Source organism: Pristiophorus japonicus, chromosome 1 (genome assembly GCF_044704955.1).
Source record: "Pristiophorus japonicus isolate sPriJap1 chromosome 1, sPriJap1.hap1, whole genome shotgun sequence".
In the NCBI taxonomy this organism is placed as follows: Eukaryota; Metazoa; Chordata; class Chondrichthyes; family Pristiophoridae; genus Pristiophorus; species Pristiophorus japonicus.
This window is the reverse complement of record NC_091977.1, coordinates 28,217,174-28,239,852: the sequence shown is the minus strand read 5'-3', so window position 1 is coordinate 28,239,852 and position 22,679 is coordinate 28,217,174. Positions and strand designations below refer to the sequence as shown.

Sequence of the window (22,679 nt, the reverse complement as noted above, 5' to 3'; positions counted from 1 at the left end):
ATAAGATTATGAGGGGGCTTGGTAAGGTGGATGCAGAGAGGATGTTTCCATTGATAGGGGAGACTAGAACTAGGGGGCATAATCTTAGAATAAGGGGTCGCCCATTTAAAACTGCGAGGAGGAGGAATTTCTTCTCTCAAAGGGTTGTAAATCTGTGGAATTCGCTGCCTCAGAGAGCTGTGGAAGCTGGATTATTGAATAAATTTAAGACAGAAATAGACAGTTTCTTAACCGATAAGGGAATAAGGGTTTATGGGGAGCAGGCGGGGAACTGGACCTGAGTCCATGATTGGATCATCCATGATTGTATTAAATGGCAGAGCAGGCTCGAGGGGCAGTATGGCCTACTCCTATTTCTTATGTTCTTATGTTATGTTCTTATGTACAAGCCGGCAAGTTCATGGAAGTGACACATCTTGTTCAATAATTAAACATGTACAAAGTAGTCATGGGAGCTTCGCTTAACTTGCATGGTCATTTCATCCTGATTCAGCCATCCTCGGTCATTTGTCATATTCAGACTAATTGATTGGCTGAATGGCCTCCTTCTATGCTGTAAACGCCAGTGGTTCTACGAGGAAGATGCAGGGCCATGGAAAGAGAACAGGGCAATGGGGTTAGTATTGTGTTGCTCTAGCAAAGAGACAGCACAGACACAATGGGCCGAATAGCCACTTATTGTGTGCCGCAAATCATAGAGTTATAGAAAAATTACCACTCGAAGGAGGTCATTCGGCCCATCATGTCTGATCCGGTCGAAAAGGTGTACTCAGCCTAATCCCACCTTCCAGCACTAGGTCCATAGCCCTGTAGTGCAGGGCTCTTTAAGTGCAAATCCAAGTACTTTTTAAATGTGATGAGGATTTCTGCCTCTATCATGCTTTCAGGCAGTGAGTTCCAGACCCACTCTACCCTCTGGGTTAAATTTGTTTTCCTCATCTCCCCTCTAATCCTTCCACCAACTATTTTAAATCCATGCGCCTTGGTTGTTGACTCCTCGGCTAATGTAAGCAGGTCCTTCCTATTCACTCTATCCAGGTCCCTCATAATTTTGTACACCTCAATTAGGTCTTCCCTCAGCCTCCTCTATTGCAAAGAAAACAACCCCAACCTATCTAATATTCTCCCGTAGCTAACATTCTCCAGTCCAGGCAACATCCTTGTAAATCTCCTCTGTACCCTCTCTAGTGCAATCACATCTTTCCTGTAATGCGGTGACCAGAACTGCACACAGTACTCCAGCTGTGGTCTAACTAGTGTTGTATACAGTTCAAGCAAAACTTCCTGAAATCTCAATTCCAATCAAGAATCATAACATGAAAATTAACTTTAGCTTGAATGCTGGATATCTAATAATCATTTTTTTTTAAAGGAACATTCTGGAAATACACAGCAGGTCTGTCAATGCTGTGAGTGTAATCTGCTTTGAAGAAGACTCCCACTCAAACATTACCCTATTTCAGCTCCTTCAAACAATTCAGTCCCTCGAGCCCGTTCTGCCATTGAATTAGATCATGGCTGATCTGTATCTTAACTCCATCTACCCACCTTGGCTCCATAACCCTTAATACGCTTGTCTATCATTCTCAGTTTTGACATTTTCAATTGAACCCCCAACCTCAGCAGCTTTTGGGGGGAGAGAGCTCCAGATTTCCACGACCCTTTGTGTGAAGAGGTGCTTCCTGACATCACCCCTGAACAACCTAGCTCTAATTTCAAGATTGTGGATCCAGAGGAAAGAATTTCTCTCTATCTACCCTCCTTTAATCAGTTTAAACACCTCAATAAGAATACCCCTTAACTTTCTATACTCAAAGGAATGCAAGCATAGATCTGTTAGTGACTGGGAGAAAATTGACCCAGCGCTAATATTCGAATAAATTAGACGATTCTGCTCCCATCTTACTTTCCCCCCCTAACTTTGTGTCATCTGCAAACTTCGATATGAAACTCTCTACTCTTTCATCCAAGTCTTTAATAATAGGGTGAAAAAAACACAGGCCCCAGAATAAATCCCCAGGAACACCACTTGTCACATCCACCAATCAGATTTCCTATCCTTTATTCCCACGCTATAGGGCTGGATTTTCGGTCTTCTGCTCCCTCCTGTTAGCCCCAGAGGGGTGGCAATGGCGGCGGTAAGCACTTCCAGGCGGGTGGCCAGCTTTCAGTGCCCCGCCAGGACTTTTGGTGCCGGTTTCGGCAGGGCACGGAGCATTACCGCCCGGAAGAGGAGAGCCGGTGTGCAAGGCCCCTGGTCGCGATTGTTGGCTGCTGCCCGATCCGTAACACTCCGTCGAGCAGCATGCTGGGACCGCCTGTGAAAGCTGGTGGTCCGAGCTGTAGCGGCTGCAGTGGGATAAGTACTGTCCACCTCAAGGTAAGTGCGATAGTTTTTTATTTGAATTTTTTTGCCCTTTATGTTGTGGTGGCGTCAGTTATTTATTGGGAATGTTTCTGGTGTGGGGGAGTTTTCCCGCTCAGGCCTCTCTTAGAGCGCTCCGAGGCAGGCTGTTTACCTCGGGATTTTCGCTTGCTCAGCCGGCCTAGTGCCCTAAGAGAGGTGTGTAACCCCACACTCAGGGCCCAGCTGATGAATTTTGCTGACTGAGGCGCAAACTGTTACCGGGCGCAAACTTTACCGCCCCGCCGCCATTACCGCCCCGAAATGAGCAGAACCAAAATTCCAGCCCTTTGACTCCTACTTCTGAACCAAGTTCCAAACCAAGTTAAAAGATTACCTCCAATTCCACGCACTCTCGTGTTTTGCTAATAATCTCTTGTGTGGAACCGTATCGAATGCCTTCCGGACGTCAACCTGACAGGCCTGTAGTTACCTGGTTTCTTTCTCCTACCCTTCTTAACTGGAGTGACGATAGAAAATTTCCAATCTAATGGCACAATTCTCGAATTACGAGAGCTCTTGGAGAGATTATAGTTTACGCTTCTGCAATTTCCTCACATTCTTTTAATTCGGCAATGTGGAAACCATCAGGCCCTGGTGATTTAACAATCCTCAGTCCTGTTCTTTTCTCCGTTACCATTATTGAATCATGAATTAATATACACGGTAACTGCAGTTGCTAGTACTGTGACAGGTTATACGGAACTGAAGGTACTGTAGATGGTAAATTCCTGTTAACTTACCCTGTGATTTGTTTAATTTATTCAGGTTTCTTACCAGCAGCACATGCTCCAGTATACACAGCTTCAAAGCATGGGGTACTTGGTTTCACCAGATCTCTTGCTGTAAGTATTGTAAACAATAGCAGTTGATCATCTGATACTGTCAGGGCAGCTCATCATATTCTACAGTAGCTTGTGGAGCAACATTTACCTCAACAGCGATAAATACATGGAATTACTTGGAATGTACAGCGCAGAAACAGGCCATTCGGCCCAACTGGTCTGTGCCGGTGTTTATGCTCGACACGAGCCTCCTTCCACCCTACTTCATTTAACCCTCTCAGCATATCAAATTCCTTTCTCACTTATGTATATATCTAGCTTCCTCTTAAATGCATCTATGCTATTCGCCTCAACTACTCCCTGTTCCACATTCTAACCATTGCCTGGGTCAAGAAGTTTCTCCTGAATTCCCTATTTGATTTATTATTCATGATCCCTAGTTTTGGACTTCCCCGCAAGAGGAAACGTCTTCTCTATGTCTACCCTCTAAAGCCTCTATTAAGTCGCCCCTCAGCCTTCAGAACTGAAGCCTATTCACTCTTTCCTGACAGTTATAATCCCTCAATTCTGGTAGCATCCTTGGAAAAAGTAATGAGTAGGGCAAAAGTTACCAGCAACAATCCACCTGCCAGATACCAATAAAAGATGATGGATTTGGCTGCAATGTCCCCCAAAATCCCATTACAGTGGTAATTCCTTTCTCAAACAAACCTTTCCCTTGAGGTCAATCACTCAAAAAAAAACCCTGCATTGAAGATCTAGATCTCATTATCTTGTTTCTGTCATCCAAGGATTGATAGACAAGGGAAAGATTGTCCGTGGTATAAAGAATACAAAAGAGACTTTGAGTGTCATGCATACAGAGTCACCTTCATGTAAGGCAACGTGCGCGAAGGGACAACCTGTTTTTGTGTAGCCCTGACTACAGACTGCCCACCTTTAAAGTCTGGCACCCGACTGGAAGCATAGGATTAGTGAATTTAATCTATAAACTCATACATGATCTAGGTAAAGCCGAATATACTGAGCACCTCCCATTCACTACCACTGTACAGAATTTAGCAACCAACCATAATATTGAAACAAAATGGCAACTAATGGACAAACTATACCCCATTTTATATACTTCATTGCTCAGCATATTAACTATAATCAACCCAAAAGCAAAATACTGCGGATGTTGAAAATCATAAATAAAAACAGAGCATGCCGGAAATACTCAGCGGGTCAGGCAGCATCTGTGGAGAGAGAAACAGATTTAACGTTTCTGGTCGGTGACCTTCCGTCAGACCTGGGGAAAGTTAGAGGTATAATGGGGTGGAAATTCGGTCGCGTCTCTGTTGCGGCGTTAACCCGGGTGAAGCGGTAAATTTTGCGGCGGCAAATGGTTTGCGTCTCCAGCCGCAAAATTCAGCAGCTGGGCCCTGGAGCGCAGAGGGAGGCGTTCCACACCTCTCTGAGGGCGCTCGGCCGGCTGAGCAAATGAAAATCCCGAGGTAAACAGCCGGTCTCGGAGCGCCCCGAGAAAAAAAAAAATCTGGAAAAACAACATAACCGTTCGCAATGCCTCACTGACGCCACCACAAAATAACTCTCAAAAATAACTAAATAACAAACAATCACATTTAGCTCAGGTCGACATTACATACCTCACTGCAGCCGCTACAGCTCGGAACGCCTGCTTCCACAGGCAGCCCCACCAGGGCACTCTACGGAGCAGACGCCAACCAAATATCGAGCTGGTGTTGCAACCAGGGGCATTGCACACCGGCTCGCCTCTTCCGGGCAGTAATGCTCCGCGCCCCCTCGAAATCGCCACTGATTGGCCCGGCAGGGCGCTGGAGGCTGGTCGCCCGCCCGGAAGTGCTTACCGCCCTCCGGGGCATTAACGGGGGCGGGGGGGGTGGGGTGGGTGCAGAAGACCGAAAATCCAGCCCAATGGGCTTTAAGCAAGGAGAGGAAAGGACAAAAGGGAAGGTCTGTGATAGGGTGGAAGGCAGGAGAGATTAAAGAGACAAAAAGTATGATAGTACAAGGCAGCAGGAGGTGGTAATGGAACAAGTAAAGAAACAAAAGATGGGCCTGGAGGAGGTGCAAACGGGAATGGCAGAATCATCAGCCGCTGCTGTGCAAAAGAATGTGGGCAGAGGTTACAGTCTGAAATTGTTGAGCTCGCTGTTGAGTCCAGAAGGCTGTAAAGTGCCCAATCGAAAGATGAGGTGCTGTTCTTCAAATGACCCCTAAAGCCAGCAACATATTTAAAAAATTAAATCATGCGCGTATAAATATTCCTTTATTTCTTTTCTGCCTGTAATGGTACTGACCTGGGTTGGTGCGCAGTTCTATGGATAACCTCATGGTCCCTCCTTCAACAAGCCAAGTGGGAGCCCAGACAGTGGGTGTCGGGAGGTCATTTGACTGCAGGGGGAGCATTACAGCTGAGACCAATATTGTCGGCACCTAACGTGCAAGTGCGTGCGGGCATTTTCCAGCTGAAGCTGGCCAATAGCGATCACGAGCACCCGAGGCCGATTACAGCACTCCTGCTGCTGAGGTCAGCTGCCTTAGCACAGGTCAAAGGTTAAACCTGGGACCTTTGTGTTCGGTACCGCTCAAAGTCACATGAGCGAGCGCACGTACCCATCGGGAGATCTGCTTGTTAATATCCAATGAATGATTGCAGAATACGGGACGCGATGAAGTGTTGGATTTATTAACTCACGTTAGATCTTCGACTGAAACAGACTGGATCAATGACGTAAAGCTGTGAGCCAAAAGCAATTTCAATAGAAACAGTTTGACTGGGCAGGGAGGGGCAGAATCCTCCAGGGGTCACGTCACGACCTTTCTCTCTGCTGCTTTTGCTGCCTATAAGCAATGCAAATGGGCAGAATTCTTTCATAAGCTCATTACAGAAATATCGTTCAGTGCTGGCTAATGTCCCCTGTAAGCTGCACTGCTTCCTGCGCTACCTGCCTCCCCAATCCCAATTTCTGCGCATGTGCAGTATTTACAATGTAAACGCTAGTGAGCGGCCTGCGCTGATGACTGGGCGGCCACGGAGCTTAGCGGGAACATTGGTGCAGGCTGCATCCGCATGCCAGACATGAGACTCCCAAAGCAAGCGCTCTGCTCGAAACTCCTTCACGGCAAATGGGCAGAGGAAACGTTACAAGGACACCCTCAAAGCCTCCCTGATAAAGTGCAACATCCCCACCGAGTCCCTGGCCAAAGACTGCCCTCAGTGGAGGAAGTGCATCCGGGAAGGCGCTGAGCACCTCGAGTCTCATCGCCTAGAGCATGCAGAAATCAAGCACAGGCAGCGGAAAGAGCGTGCGGCAAACCAGTCCCACCCTCCCTTATACTCAACGACTATCTGTCCCACCTGTGACGGGGACTGTGGTTCTCATATTGGACTGTTCAGCCACCTAAGGACTCGAGGGGAAGCAAGTCTTCCTCGATTCCAAGGGACTGCCTACGATGATGATGATGTCTTAACTGGAACTGCACTGAGACCTGCAGCGATAACCATCATTGGAGACCGTGCGCCATCATCAGAGTTAGTGAAACCTCAGAAGCACTGCTGTGCAGACCCCCACCGGGCTTTCTGGACTTCGAAAGTGTGGCCGCTAATTTCCTTGAAGTTGCTCGCGCTGCACTGTCGTCACGCTGACGGAAGTGAGGCGGAATTAAAATTTACGCGTGAAGGAAACAGGGTTTCCCTGCACTTCTGGTGAAGTCACAGAGGTGGAGCCCGAGCATCTCCCAGCACAGATCCAGCCGATATATAAGTACTGACCCAGTCACAGAATTATGGAATGATACAGCACAGAAGGAGGCCATTTGGCCTCGAATGGTACTGAGCAGAAAGAGTTATCCAATTAGTCCGACTCCCCTGCTCTTTTCCCATAATCCTGCAATGTTTGGCTTTTCAAGTATTTCTCCCATTCCCTTGTGAAGGTTACGATTGAAGCTGCTTCCATCGCCCTTTCAGACAGCATTCTAGATCACAACAACGCGTGATGTAAAAGAATTCTCCTCATCTGTCGCCTTGATCTTTTGCCAATGATCTTAAACCTGTGCCCTCTGGTTACTGACCCTCCTGCCAGTGGAAACAGTTTCTCCTCATTAGCTCGATCAAAACCCCTCATAATTTTGAACACTTCGATTAAATCTCCCCTTAGCTTTCCCTGCTGTAAGGAGAGCAACTCCAGCTTCTCTAGTCTCTGCACATAACTGAACTCCAGCATCCCTGGTACCAGTGTAGTAAATCTCCTCTGCACCCTCTCCAAAGCCTGTCCAGGAAGAATCACTGGATAGTGATCAGGAGTGAGAATCCTGGCACCGCGCACCCCCTCCCCCCCCACACCCCCATCTCCTTAACCCAAGGTTGTTGATGACAATTGTAACACCCCTACCACACCACCCTTGAGATTTGCTAACAGGGATCGAAACATAGAATTATTGGGCTAGAATGTCCTCTCACATCGCCCATTTACCGCCCAGTTACCGCCGTTTTGGAGAAAAATGTAAAATGCCACCCAGTATTGCCCGTTTCGCCTCCTGATTAGCACTGGCGATAATTTGGGCCTACCATTACCGCCGGCGTTGCTGCACATCACCCGCCCATGTTTCCCACCCAAAAATCGATCAAAATTCCCCTGCAGTGCAAATGTTGTTTGTAACCACCCGCGACCACCCGTTATCGCTCAGGATCGAAACCGCCCATTTTTTAGGTATTTACCTTACTTGGGCCCAGCGTTACACCTCCATTTTGTTTTGGTTTTCTCCGTGGGGAAACGGCTGCATTTTTAGTTTATCTTTCACTCCCAATATATATTGAAGGAGGACAAGAAGAAACAGGAGCTTTTGATCAGTCAGCCCAGCAATCTCGAGGCCTCACAGAAAATATTGCAACTGAGGTTTACATTTCTGGCTCCTTCAAATTGTTTCCTGCCTCTTCTTTATTTTGCAGTGCTTTCAAACACTTATTCTTACCCTGAAATCTTACAGAAACCCTCCCTTGCTTTTGCAGGGTTCCCAACTGTTGCCATTCACTCACATTAATGTCTCAATCAGTAAAATTCTATTGCTTCAAAATATTTCTCCCACATTTGCAGGCTAATTTGCTGACTAAATTTTATTCCATTTTTAAAATCTGCCTCTAATAAAGATGAGTTACAACCATGCACTCCCCTCTATACACAGATCTTATTCAACAGCTCCTCTCTCTCTCAGATTGACCCACCTCTGCACTTTCAAAATGTCCAGCACTCTGTGTTCACTGCGCATGCGCAGGGTCACCTTTGACCCCGAAATCGCGGGAGAATGCCCGCGCATGCGCAGAGAAGAAAAATCGCGCGTTTTTCAGGGGTGCTGCTTGCCTTCAGTAAGGCAAGCAAGATTGTCGACTTTTAGACCCTTCGCCTCCTCCCGCTCCGGCCCACGACCGTAACACATCGCCACCACCGAGACTCAACCACGGAAAACCGCGGGAGCGCACAGCAGCGGTATTTCCGGCAATTCAAAATACGCAACCGCCGGAATACCGCTAAGAATCCGGCGGCAGCGATCCCAGGGGAAATTCTAGCCCATAGGATCATAGAGTGGTTACAGCACAGTTGGAGGCCATTTTGCCCTTTGAGCCCGTGCCGGCTCTCTGCAAGAGCTCTTCAGCTCGGCCCACTCCCCGAAACAGCAATCTTCCTGATCTGATTAATCAGACACTCGCTGCATTAACCGATTGAGACATTGGAGGAGTGGAGGCGAGGAGAAATTTCTGACAAAAAGCTAACAACAACCTCTCTTTCCTCCAGGAAGCTTCTAGACTTGGAAATTATGGGATACGAATAAACGCATTGTGCCCGAGCTTTGTCAATACAGCAATTCTTGACACTGTAAACCATGAAGAAAATCTTGGAAAATTCTATCAGTTCAAGGACACAGTCAAGAATTTGATGTATGCCTTTGGAGTGCTGGAGTAAGTTATAATATAATCCTGTTACTGTGGTGCTCTATTATCACCTCTCAGAAGATTATGAGGGGGCTTGACAAGGTGGATGCAGAGAGGATGTTTCCACTGATAGGGGAGACTAGAACTAGGGGGCATAATCTTCGGATAAGGGGCCGCCCATTTAAAACTGAAATGAGAAGAAATTTCTTCTCTCAGAGCATTGTAAATCTGTGGAAGTCGCTCCCTCAGAGAGCTGTGGAAGCTGGGACATTGAATAAATTGAAGACAGAAATAGACAGTTTTTTAAACGATAAGGGGATAACGGGTTATGGGGAGCGGGCAGGGACGTGGAACTGAGTCCATAATCGGATCAGCCATCATCATATTAAATGGCGGAGCAGGCTCGAGGGGCCGTATGGCCTACTCCTGCTCCTATTTCTTATGTTCTTATTATAATATATCTTCATAATTTCTCTAAGTCACTGGGATCAAAGAGCAGTGGGGTTAAAAACTGATGCTTTATCTCCAGCATTTCGCAGCTCCTGGGTCTGGGAGCCCATGATGAGGTGCACGTTTGCTTGTCAAGTACCCCCACACTCCATACTCCAGATTGTGTCTTTGATCTGGCTTGAGTTACAGTTCTGTACCAAAGGGGGTCAAGATGAAGATGAAGAATTTCACCAGTTCAGTACTTCATTCGGACCGACCGCGTTGCTAGATCACTTTGGCAAAACAGAAGTCTGTGTGCGTAAAGCTGTGCAATTACAAACGTAGAATCGTATGGGCCCAAATTTGCCCAGGAGTTGTTCCGTTTTTTTTGGAGCAACTTGATTTTTCTGGAGTATCTTAAAAATCCTCATTCTGCACATTTAATTTGAGCCAGTGTAAGTGAGTTAGTTAGGATATTTTTTAGTTCAGTTTTTCTTCAAAAGGGGGCGTTACCAGTCACCTATGCCTGTTTTGGCCATTTAAGCCAGTTTGCATAGCTAATAGTTACTCCGAACTAACTTAGGCCAGTGTATGTGGCCACTTGTGGCTGCACAGAAAACCCTTGCGGAGAGTTAAGAAATCAGCGCAGGTAGGTACTTAATGACTTGACTAAAGAATATGAATAGGATCAAACTGCTATACAGGACTGACAAACTTCGCAAAGTTAATTTACTATACAACAGAAGCATTCATGGAAGCTTAAACTACAAAAATAACAGTGTAAAGAGACAAAACATATTTACATAATTTTTTCAATATATCCAAATAAAGATTGGAAGAACCTCCTGCTCGTAGGAAAGTATTTTCATCAACAGGGTTAAGGAAAGCCTTGAGTAGCTCATTAACATTACTGGCTACACAGTTATCACACCCTCCCACCCCCTCCCATCAAAACTCTCTTCTTTCCCCCCGACCCCGGATCAAAACTCTCCTCCTTCCCCCCCCCCCGATCAAAACTCTTCCACCCCCCCCCGATCAGAAGTCTCCCCGCACCAACCTGTTTCTTGTAGCCCTCAGCGCGGGAAGGTAGCGGCAGGCCACTCGGCCTGAGCTAGGGGCGGGACGCGTTGGGTCACACGCTGCAGGCACGCATCATCACAATCATGGGAGGAGCTACTGTGCATGCATGAACGCTCCAACACGCATGCGCAACGCTGCCGGCACTGTTACAGACGCTGGGCCCTAGCTCCGCCCTCCCCTGCTAGCTCTGTTTCAGCAGCGCGGCCCTAGCTCCGCCCCCCCACTGTGCTTGCCACACCAAGGCCTAGGATGGTCCACGGAGCAGGGAGAATACAGAGCTACATTATCGCCGCCGTTTTGAGAGCAGAAAGTTGGCATACCTCAGGTAAGTGCGGCGTTTTAACTGGAGGGCCAAATTTGGGCCCATAGAGTGATGCAGCACAGAAAGAGGCCATTCGGCCCACCGTGCCTGTGCCAGCTCTTTGGTAGAGCTATCCAATTAGACCCGCTTTCCTGCTCTTTCCCCATAACCCTGTACATTTTTTCCCATTCAAATATTTATCCAATACTCTTTTGATTGTTACTATTGAATCTGCGTCCACCACCCTTTCATGCAACGTGTCCCAGATCACAGCAACTCACTGCGCAAAACAATGTTTCCTTAAGTCGCCTCTGGTTTATTTTGCCAATGACCTTAAATCTGTGGCCTCTGGTTACCCACCATTCTGCCGCTGGAAACCCCTAAGGGGAACAATCCCAACTACTCCAGTCGTTCCACATAACTGAAGTTTCTCAGCCCTCGTACCATTCTAGTCAATCTCTTCTGCACCCTCTCTAAGGCCAAGACCTCCTTCCTAAAGTCTGGTGTCCTGAAATGGCCACAATATTTCAGCTGGGTCCTAACCAGTGATTTATAAAGGTTTAGCATAACTTCCTTGTTTGTGTACCCTATACCTCTAACTATAAAGCCCAGGATCCTGTTTTCTTTTTTAACAGATTTCTCAACTTGTCCTACCACCTTCAAACATAGAAACATAGAAAATAGGTGCAGGAGTCGGCCATTCGGCCCTTCGAGCCTGCACCGCCATTCAATAAGATCATGGCTGATCATTCACCTCAGTACCCCTTTCCTGCCTTCTCTCCATACCCCTTGATCCCCTTAGCCGTAAGGGCCATATCTAACTCCCTCTTGAATATAGCCAATGAACTGGCATCAACAACTCTCTGCGGTAGGGAATTTCACAGGTTAACAACTCTCTGACTGAAGAAGTTCCTCCTCATCTCAGTCCTAAATGGCCTACCTCTTATCCTAAGACTGTGTCCCCTGGTTCTGGACTTCCCCAACATCGAGAACATTCTTCCTGCATCTAACCTGTCCAGTCCCGTCAGAATTTTATATGTTTCTATGAGATCCCCTCTCATCCTTCTAAACGCCAGCGAATACAGGCCTAGTCGATCCAGTCTCTCCTCATGTGTCAGTCCTGCCATCCCGGGAATCAGTCTGGTGAACCTTCGCTGCATGTGTACATACACCCCCAGCTCTCCTGCATCCCCTTTAAAATTGTACCATTGAATTCTCCTCATTCTTCAGACCAAAATATATTACTTCACATTCCTCTGTGTTAAATTTCATCTGTCATGTGTCTGTCCATTTCACCAGCCTGCCTGTGCCCTCCCAAATTCTGTTACTATCCTTCTTATTGTTTACTGCATTTCTTGAGTTCCTTGTCATCTGCAAACTTAGAAATGATGCCCTGCACACTCAAGTCCAGATCATTAATATATATCAAGAAGAGCAGTGGTCCTAATACCGGCCCCTGGGGAACACCACACTACACCTTCCTCCAGTCTGAAAAACTGCCATTCACCACTACTCTCTGTAAGGGCGGGACTGAAGTTTAAACTTAAACTTAAACAGTGGTGGGGGAAGAGAGTTAAAATAGCGGTCAGTGCTGCTCTGCCAGCTCCAGGGAAGCTGCAGTCAGACAAATCTGTGCTGACTGTCATCTATCAGCCCAAATACTTTTCCAAATACACAAATGCCAATTAATTTAGTCCTGGTTATGGGTTATGGGCTCAGGTCTTGGAAAACAGTTGGAATTCATAAAAGAGGGAAAAGGTTAATATTTGGATGAAGTCACTCATCCTAGCAGGCTTGAAGGGCTGTATAGCCTACTCTTGCTCCAATTTCTAATGTTCTTTGAACTGCAGCACTTCACAATGTTCTGCAATATTAAATTGAACATCCTGTTTGTTGATAAAAAAAATATCAAACTAAAAATATGGTCAATTATATAACGCGCTTATTCATTCTTGTGGTATGAGTAACACTTGCAATTTGCCATTCCTAGTTGCCTTGAGGCTTATAAGAATCAACCGCATAATGTGGGGCAGAAGGTTACAGCTAGTTCCTCGGTTTTTACAAGAATCTGTCAAATTTTGCAATCATTTCATAGAATGAGCCAACAAATGATCAAACCTATTGAAACCAGCTTCCTAACTTGCCATGGTGGGAATTTGAATTTGTTATGTCTTCAGATGCTCTGATAATGACTCCACGAGACAATGTGTTGTATTTGAACTGTAGTGACCTTAGTCCATTTAATGTAACTCCAGAGTGAGGATCACACCTGGTGGCCTGCCTTTTATACTAGGCCTGGCACACCTGTACAGGTAACCTACAAGTCTCCCGCTGCAGTGCCCTCTACACCTTGTAAAAGTACAACCAGTAACCAATTCAGGTACATGACAGAACTCACAACCTCTCGGTTGCTCATCCAATACCACAAACACTAGGCTACCATATCCAGTTGTGATGGCACACCATGTACTTAATAGGAACCGACTGCACTTAATCTGGATGACTGCCTTGCCTTTTCGGTGTGTGGTTTCTTGTATTTTAGGAAGGACGCTGATTGTATCAAATGCCAGGTTCAGTCACGGAATAACCCACTTTAGAATGCCTGTTGCCATGTAACCATTTTAGTATTATTTTTTGTCAGTTTATAATTCGAGCCTTCGCATATTAATGCACAGACAGGTTAATACCTCTGTTAGATCGCAGATGAGGGGGAGGGCGGGGGGAGATATTAATTCTTGAGACGTAGCCAATGGTGGCAAGGCCGGCATTTATTGCCCATCCATGATTTGCCCTTGTACAACTGAGTATAACTTGATTTCTCCATCTACATTCAAAGGCCGATGATATTCAGACCCTGAGGAATCGAGTGACTCCGTCAGATCTTGACGTGATGTTTAGTTTGAGTTTCCCATCGGCAAATCCTCCCTTTCTAATACCTGACAGGCCAATTCAGGATCCAATCCTCAAGCACCGTGATTGGTTGCAGAACACGCTGATCCCTGGGCCCACCGGCCTCTGAGCTCTCTTCCTGTTGGTTCCTGGGGCAATCAATCACCACTAGCCAACATTACGCTAGCAGATTAAGTTGAGGGGCTCAGAGGAAGAAATAAAACGAGGCAGTGAATCTGCTGCGGCTCTGTGAACATCCAGGCTGCGAGCATAAGAGGAGACTAATTGATGTCCTGTTACTGACTACTCCATTTTTGACCGGGGCGGAGGAGTGGTGAGAGATCGGGGCCCAGGAGCATCGTGATCGGGGCCCAGGAGAGGCGAGGGTTCGGGGCCCAGGAGAGGTGAGGACGCAGAGGCAGCACGAGCCAGTCCACACTGCGATCTATGGAGTAGGAGAATGTGTGCGCACTAGGTCCGTGCAGCAGAGCTGGTCTCCAGTCTTGGTTAACCTTTGCCACTGGATCAAGACCTAGCTTTGTCAAGCCTGTGGGGTGGCTGGTGTGCAACGGCCACCCCACATTAAAAAAATCCATGCACAGGCATCTTCCACCCTTCAATATGTAGTTCGAGACCTAGAATGTCAGGTCCCTCATTGAAACACCTGTGAACTCATCCCTTTTTGGTGTGGAAGCAAGTCATCCGCGATACAAGAGACTGCCTAATACTACTAATTACTTGATAGCAAGCCAAGCTATTTCAGAATGCAATTAAGAGTCAACCACGTTGGTTTGGGACTGGAGTCACGTGTAGGCCAGACCGGGTAAGGACGGCGGGTCTCCTTCCCTAAAGCACATTAAAGAAATAAAGACTTGCATTTGTATAGCATCTTTCATGACTACCGGACGTCTCAAAGCTCTTTACAGCCAATTAAGTACTTTTTACTTCAACCACTGTCTGTCCCACCTGTGACAGAGACGGTAATTCCCGTATTAGACTGTTCAGTCACCTGAGAACTCACTTTTAGAGTGGAAGCAAGTCTTCCTTGATTTCGAGGGACTGCCTATGATGATGATTTGGAGTGTAGTCACTGTTGTAATGTGGGAAACGCGACAGCCAACTTGTACGTAGAAAACTCCCACAAACAGCAATGCGATAATGACCAGATGATCTACTTTTTTGTTATGTTGATTGAGGGATAAATATTCGGAGTAACTATTTGTTATATTGGCCAGGGCACCGGGGATAACTCCGCTGCTCTTCTTCGAAATAGTGCCATGGGATCTTTTACATCTACCTGAGAGAGCAGACGGGGCCTTGATTTTACGTCTCATCCAAAAGACAGCACCTCCAACTGCACTGGAGTGTCAGCCTAGATTTATATGCTTAAATCCCTGGAGTGGGACTTGAACCCACAACCTTCTGACTCAGAGGTGAGTGTGCTGCCCACTGAGCCACCTTAGTGAACCAGTTGGGTTTTTAACACAACCCAATAGATTCACTGTCACTTTTGTTGATACCAGCTTTTTATTATTAGATTTTTTTTAAACAAATTCTCAAATTTTCGTGCTTGGAATTAAACTCGCGTTCTACTGGATTACTAGTCTAGTCACATAACCACTACACTACCACTTTATGGATCCAATAAATCTGGTCATTTGTGGGCTGGCACCACAATATTGACTATGGAAGCTGCTGGGTTGCTGCAAGAATCAAACTGCTTCACAAATGTCCTTCAAGAAAGAGAATCTGCCAGCTCTAGAGGTATTACCAGTCCAGTAACACAACCACTACACTACTGTACCTATGGAATTTCAGATGACTGCCCTGACACATTCATACACTAATCATAGAATCACAGAATCATAGAAGTTTACACCCACACCAGCCAACAAGAGGCTTTGCGGCCTAATCCCACTTTCCAGCTCGAGGTCCGTGACCCTGTAGGTTACGGCACTGCAGTTGCACATCCAAGTACTTTTTAAATGTGGTGAGGGTTTCTGCCTCGACCACCCTTTCAGGCAGTGAGTTCCAGACCCCCACAACCCTCTGCGTGAATAAATTTCCCCTCAAATCCCCTTTAAACCTTCCACCACTTACTTTGAATTTATGCCCCTGGTTGTTGACCCCTCTGCTAAGAGAAATAGGTCCTTTCTATCCCCTCTATCTCGGCCCTATATCTGAACTGTGTCATTTCAAGGACTTTGGGCGAAAAATTCGGTTGGGTGGTGCCCCCACCCGCCCCCCGCCCCCGCGAGGGGAGATACAGGGTTAGCGCCAGCAAGCGTCGACTGTATTGCTGCTCGGCAGCTTCAGTGTGCAGTTACCGGCAGCACTGAGGAGTACCGCCCGGGAGCGACCCGCCAGTGCGCAACGCCCCTGGTAGCGCCCTTGCCACCCTTAGCGCCCCCTAGTGACCCCGCCAGAGAAAGCCTGGCGTGCAGAGCTGTCGCGGAGCACAAAGGAAAGGCATGACTACATCAGGTAAGTGTGATTGATTTTTGGAGATTTTTTGTGTTGCGATTTAACTTTATTTGGGGTGAGTAATGTATAGGGAATGTTTTTTGTGAATTTTGGGCGCGTGTTTTTTTTGTTGCAGGGAAGCCTCTCTTAGGGCGCTACGAAGCCGGCTCTTCAGCACGGGATATTCAGTTGCTCACCCAGCCTAGCGCCCCGAGAGAAGTGTGGAACGTTTCCCTGAGTGCTCCGCTCCACTCTCAGGATGCTGAAACTGAATTTTTCTGGGCCCGGCGCTTAAAAATCTTCCGCTGGCAAATTTAGCGCCTGGGCGATATTAGCGCCTAAGGAGCCCTTCAACTAACTTTCTAGCCCTTTGTCTTACGTATAAAAATGAGGAGCAGGAAAAGATCAGCTGGTCCATCAAGATTGCCGCACACTCTTGATGCCCGGATCATCCTGACCAGATACGTTCTACCCACCCTCCTCAGCCATGTCATCTCTTGAGAGACAAAAAAAAACTAGAGAAGATTCCCAGGGCCAATATGAGTAAAAAATCCTCTGGAAAATTCCTCTCCGACCCCCTCGGGCAATCGGAACCAGTCCAGGAGATCACACGGGCCCAAGTGTCTTCTGTTAACCTATTTCATGGTTGTTAGTCTTAGTTTTTGACTCAACAGATCCAACAAATCTGAGGAATCCACCATGGCCCCAGCCAGCCAATTTCTCTTTAACTTTTCAGCTTACACATTGATAAACAGCAATAAAGCTGTCAGGGATAGCTTTTAGCTGTAATTGTTGCCATATAGAGCTGAAGTAAACAGCTATAAATGCAAGTAAAAATGGTACATTTTAAACACTTTTTGCTCAGTTTTCTCTCTGCTCCCCCATTTTCTCGGTCCTTGTTTTTATTTTTCTTTGCTGCCTCAGAAATGTCTATCTTTTCTCTCTCATGTCCTCTGTCATTCTGGAAGTGGAGCCTCTGAGTGGTCGATAACGAGTCCTTACTGGTGTTTTATTTTCAGCCAATTGAGTGTCATAAGTCTAAAGATTGGCATGGTCCATGAGAACAGCTAGGTCAAGTTACCTCCTGCGGACGCTGGCAGTCCAATCACACCTTCACAGGGTCTTTGATCTGTGACACTGGGAGTGTTAATAAAACTAAGGTTAAAACAAAGATCTGGCACATTAGATATTTTTCTTCTTCGTTCCTGGGATGTGGGCGTCGCCGGCAAGGCCAGCATTTATTGCCCATCCCAATTGCCCAAGCTCATGGTCTACAGAGACATGGTCTAGTAATACCCGCCCTCATGTATGGCTCAGAGACGTGGACCATGTACAGTAGACACCCCAAGTCGCTGAAGAAATACCACCAGCGATGTCTCCGCAAGATCCTGCAAATCCTCTGGGAGGACAGACGCACCAACATTAGCGTCCTCGTCCAGGCCAACATTCTCAGCATTGAAGCACTGACCACATTTGATCAGCTCCGCTGGGCAGGCCACATTGTTGGCATGTCAGACACGAGACTCCCAAAGCAAGCACTCTACTCGGAACTCGTCTACGGCAAACAAGCCAAAGATGGGCAGAGGAAACGTTACAAGGACACCCTCAAAGCCTCCCTGATAAAGTGCGACATCCCCATTGACACCTGGGAGTCCCTGGCCATAGAACGTCCTAAGTGGAGGCAGTGCATTCGGGTGGGCGCTGAGCATCTCGAGTATCATCGCCGAGAGCATGCAGAAATCAAGCGCAGGCAGCGGAAGGAACGTGCGGCAAACCAGGCTCCCCGCCCACCCACCCTTTCCCTCAACCATTGTCTGTCCCACCTGTGACAGAGACTGTGGTTCTTGTATTGGACTGTTAAGCCACCTAAGAACTCATGCTAAGAGTGGAAGCAAGTCATCCTCGATCCCGAGGGACTGCCGATGATGATGATGGCCTCGAGAAGGTGATGGTGAGCTGACTTCTTGAATACAACCGAGGGGCTTGCTCAGCCATTTCAGAGGAGCAGTTCAGAGGCAACCACATTGCTGTGGGTCTGGAGTCACATATAGGCCAGACCGGGTAAGGGCGGCAGATTTCCTTCCCTCAAGGACATTAGTGACCCAGATGGGTTTTTAACAACAATATGGTCACCATAATTTCATGGTCATCGTTATTGATACTAGCTTTTTATTCCAGATTTTTTGGTAACTGAATTTAAATTCCCCAGCTGCCATGGTGGGATTTGAACTCACGTCACCAGATCAGTAGCCGAGAAATCTGGATTACTAGCCAGGAACATAACCACTATGATACCATTCCCGTTAAATCAAGATCTAATCAATGGTATCTCTATTCACCTTGTCAACACTCGGTATATATTAGTCCCATCGCTGTTTAGAATTATGGCAACCTACCTTGTCAAAGGCTTTATTATAGAAACATAGAAACATAGAAAATAGGTGCAGGAGTAGGCCATTCGGCCCTTCTAGCCTGCACCGCCATTCAATGAGTTCATGGCTGAACATGCAACTTCAGTACCCCATTCCTGCTTTCTCACCATACCCCTTGATTCCCCTAGTAGTAAGGACTTCATCTAACTCCTTTTTGAATATATTTAGTGAATTGGCCTCAACAACTTTCTGTGGTAGAGAATTCCACAGGTTCACCACCATTTCTCTAACTGAATAGTTTTTTTTAAGTTATTCTTCGTACCATTGATTTTCATATTCTGTATTACAGACCATCAGTCATAGCTGAGGGATTTGTACAACTGGTTGAAGATGACAGCTTGAACGGAGCAGTAATGAAAATCACAACGACCAAGGGAGTTCACTTTGAGAAGTATTAGCCAAAGCTCGCCTCCTAACCTTGACCTAATTTGCCTATTGGCAAGAAGTGTCTGTTTGCAAACTTTCCTGCACCGATTCCTTGCTACTGCAGCCAAGGACAGGCAAATTGGAAAAATTTGAATTGAATAAAAAAGCAATTTATGGTACTCCACGTAAAGTCAAAATATGTATGAGAGATAAAGTGATTCTTTCTGACCTCATTTTAAACAGTATGTTATTGCTGTTCAATGCAAATTACAATGCAACTGATAGAAAATTGTTATTTAAATTAAATTGATGTAATTATTTGCTTCTGTTCCACGAGAATGATCATGAATCGGAACCTATTAAGAACAATAAATCACAGCCTACCAGCACCACAAATTTTTAGCGCTGTTGATCCAGGAAACTTGCGATCGCCATTGTTTTTAATGAGGGGTGGGGTTACAATAATGAATTTCTCCCTGCATTCAGTGAGGGTAATGGTAGAGCAAAGCAAAAGTCCCAGGAACATATGATGTGACAAAAGTAATGGCACAAGTCGTTTACTCCATAATTACCTCTTTCCTTTATGCCATACAAGGGTCCCTACTGTGTCGATGTGCCAAAATCTTTACTCGTTCATGTAATAAAATTGTTCACAGGAATATTATTGCCAGGCTGTGTCATTTTATTAGACAAACAGACATGTGCAGTAATGTATACAGGGACCCAGTATAGACAGGGACCTAATATACACAAGCACCCAGTATACACAGGGACCCAGTATACACAGGCACCTAGTATACACAGGGACCCTATATACACAGGAACCCAGTATACACAGGGACCCAGTATAGACAGGGACCTAGTATACACAAGCACCCAGTGTACACAGGGACCCAGTATACACAGGCACCTAGTGTACACAGGGACCCTGTATATACAGGAACCCAGTATACACAGAGACCCAGTATATACAGGGACCTAGTAGACACAGGGGCACTGTATACACAGGGACCCAGTATACATGGACCCAGTATACACAGGCACCTAGTATACACAGGGACCCAGTATACACAGGCACCTAGTATACACAGGCACCTAGTATAAATAGGCACCCAGTATACACAACAATCCAGTATACACAAGAACCCGGTATTCACAGGAACCTGGTATACACAGGGACCCAGTATACACAGGGACCTGGTATACACAAGGACCCCATATACACAGGGACCCAGTATATACAGGAACCTGTATACACAGGATCCAAGTATACACAGAAACCTGGTATACACAGGAACCCAGTATACACAGGAGCCCAGTATACACAGGAACCTAGTATACAAAGGAACCCAGTATACAGAGGGGCCTAGATTTTCCAATTTGTTATACTGCTTCATACTTGAAATAGAATTAGAAAATCTACCCTAATCTTCCAATATAGTTAAGCTCACGTGAAGCAGAGGCTTTCAACCTATTCTGGTTGGCAATATTGGCCAAATAGCCTCCTTCTGTGCCGTAAATCTCTATGGGACCCGAAGTTGTTCATAGCTAAGACCAGCCCAAGTGCCGCCCAAATCATCATCATCATAGGCAGTCCCTCGGAATTGAGGAAGACTTGCCTCCACTCTTAAAATGAGTCCTTAGGTGGCTGAACAGTCCAATTCGAGAGTCACAGTCCCTGTCATAGGTGGGACAGATAGTCGTTGAGGGAAAGGGTGGGTGGGACAGGTGGGTGGCCAAAGGACCGCCGATGGCCGCCGAGAGACCGGGCGGTACTTTGCCGGGAAGATTCCTGTAAAAGTGGTGGCAGTACCGCCCGGCAGCAGAATAACGGCTTCTGCCTTCAATCTGGCCGGCGGCGGGCGGGAGCTCTCAATCTCGGCGGCAAATGCAATCCTCGCCAAAGTGCCGCCGAGAATTGAGTCGGGCCCAGGGAGGGTGGGGAGGTGGGGGGGGGGAGACCTAAAAATAAAAACTGGAACACTGCAACACCTTCATGTACCGCATACAGATAAATCGCTGGGAAAAAAAAATTAAAAGATGTTCACAAACCTTTTTTTGCAGGTGGTCTTACTTACTGTCTGGGGATCAGCCCTGCCTCCACGCAATGGTCCTTCCCCCTGCCAACTCGACGGGCGGGAGGTCACTTATGCCGTCAGCGGTACTCCCCTCCCGCCGGCTGCAGACCTGGAGGAATCTGTCACTGAGGTGAGAGAGATGTATAAGTGTGTTTCTGCTAAGGTGGATTCAGGTCTATGAACCCCGCTGTAACACCCAATGTGGGAGGTGTGAAAGTCATTACTAATTCCTACAATACGACAAGTGTCATGTACTCTGTAGCATGTATTCTACATTGACAGGCAGCAGCAGGTATACTTTTTGTACAAAAGAATAGTAAATAGAGATTAAATCTTCCAGCATATGGAAGTCCTCTAATTTTATTGATTCTGCTGTGATCAAGGCACCTTTCAACTTTACCCTTTTGTTTCTTCTAAGCTTTGAACGTACGTGGTCTTCCACCTCACTACATCTCTACGATGCGCACACTGAAGAGATTGTGGGTACGGAGCCCAGAGGAGCCGAGGGCCCAGGGGCAGCACGGGCCAGCCCACACTGCAATATATGTGCGCGCTCTAGGTCTGTGCAGCAGAGCTGGTCTCCAGTCATTCTGGTTAACCCTTGTCACTGGATAAACATAAGTTTGTAAGAATTAGGAACAGGAGTAGGCCATCTAGCCCCTCGAGCCTGCTCCGCCATTCAATAAGATCATGGCTGATCTGCAAGGCCTAGCTCTGTCAAGCCCATGTAGTGGCTGATGTGCAACGGTCACCACCCGTTAAAAAAATCCACGCACAGGCATCTTCCACCCCCTCAGTTGGAGTTCAGGACTGGAACATCGGGTCCTTCATTGAAACATCTGTGAAATCATGTGGGAGCAAGTCATCCTCGTTCGAAGGACCACCTGTGGTGATGATGTGGAATCTGCAGATGCCATTAGATGGTGCAGAGTGTTTTATACAGGCCCCAAATGGTTGCGGATAATATTTGTGTTCGGTAGCTACCATCTATTATAGGGCAGCCCTGTGAGCTCTGAATCTCAGGTTTCTGTAACTGGAGTAGGACGCAAGCTGATGCTCCAGCCAGCAGGTTCCTGGTCCTCCATCGCCACCATCAGGTGCTTCTGCTTACTCCTGCTCTAACATAAGAACACCAGAAATAGGAACCAGGAGTAGGCCACATGGCCCCTCGAGCCTGCTCCGCCATTCAATAAGATCATGGCTGAATTTCTACCTCAACTCCACTTCCCAGTCCGATCTCCATATCCCTTAATTTCTTAGAGTCCAAGGGCTAAAAATTCGTTATAGCCCAGTTTGAGGTGGTAACACTAATTTTAGCGCCGGGCAATGTTTACCGTCTCTAACCGGGATATTCACTATTAGTGCCCCAAGAGGGAAGTAGCGTGCTAAGGGAAGCGTTCCACGTAACTCTTAGCGTGCTACGGGGGCGGTACTGCTGCAGGGATAATGAAGGCCTGGCACTAGGAAGGGTATCCTAGCACCTAAAGGGGAGGTCAGCT

General features: G+C 46.8%; 1 protein-coding gene across 1 annotated transcript in view; it reads left to right on the top strand.

Annotated features, from left to right (window-relative positions):
- Positions 1-19,754, top strand: part of LOC139262948 (15-hydroxyprostaglandin dehydrogenase [NAD(+)]-like) — a 168,460-nt gene extending 148,706 nt beyond the window's left edge. Inside the window, exons 5-7 of the mRNA XM_070878303.1 lie at positions 3,173-3,249; positions 9,006-9,169; positions 19,026-19,754. Coding sequence (XP_070734404.1) covers positions 3,173-3,249; positions 9,006-9,169; positions 19,026-19,134 — 350 coding nt within the window. The 3' untranslated portion in view covers positions 19,135-19,754. The remainder of the gene's footprint in view (positions 1-3,172; positions 3,250-9,005; positions 9,170-19,025) is intronic.
- Positions 19,755-22,679: the final 2,925 nt, after the last annotated feature.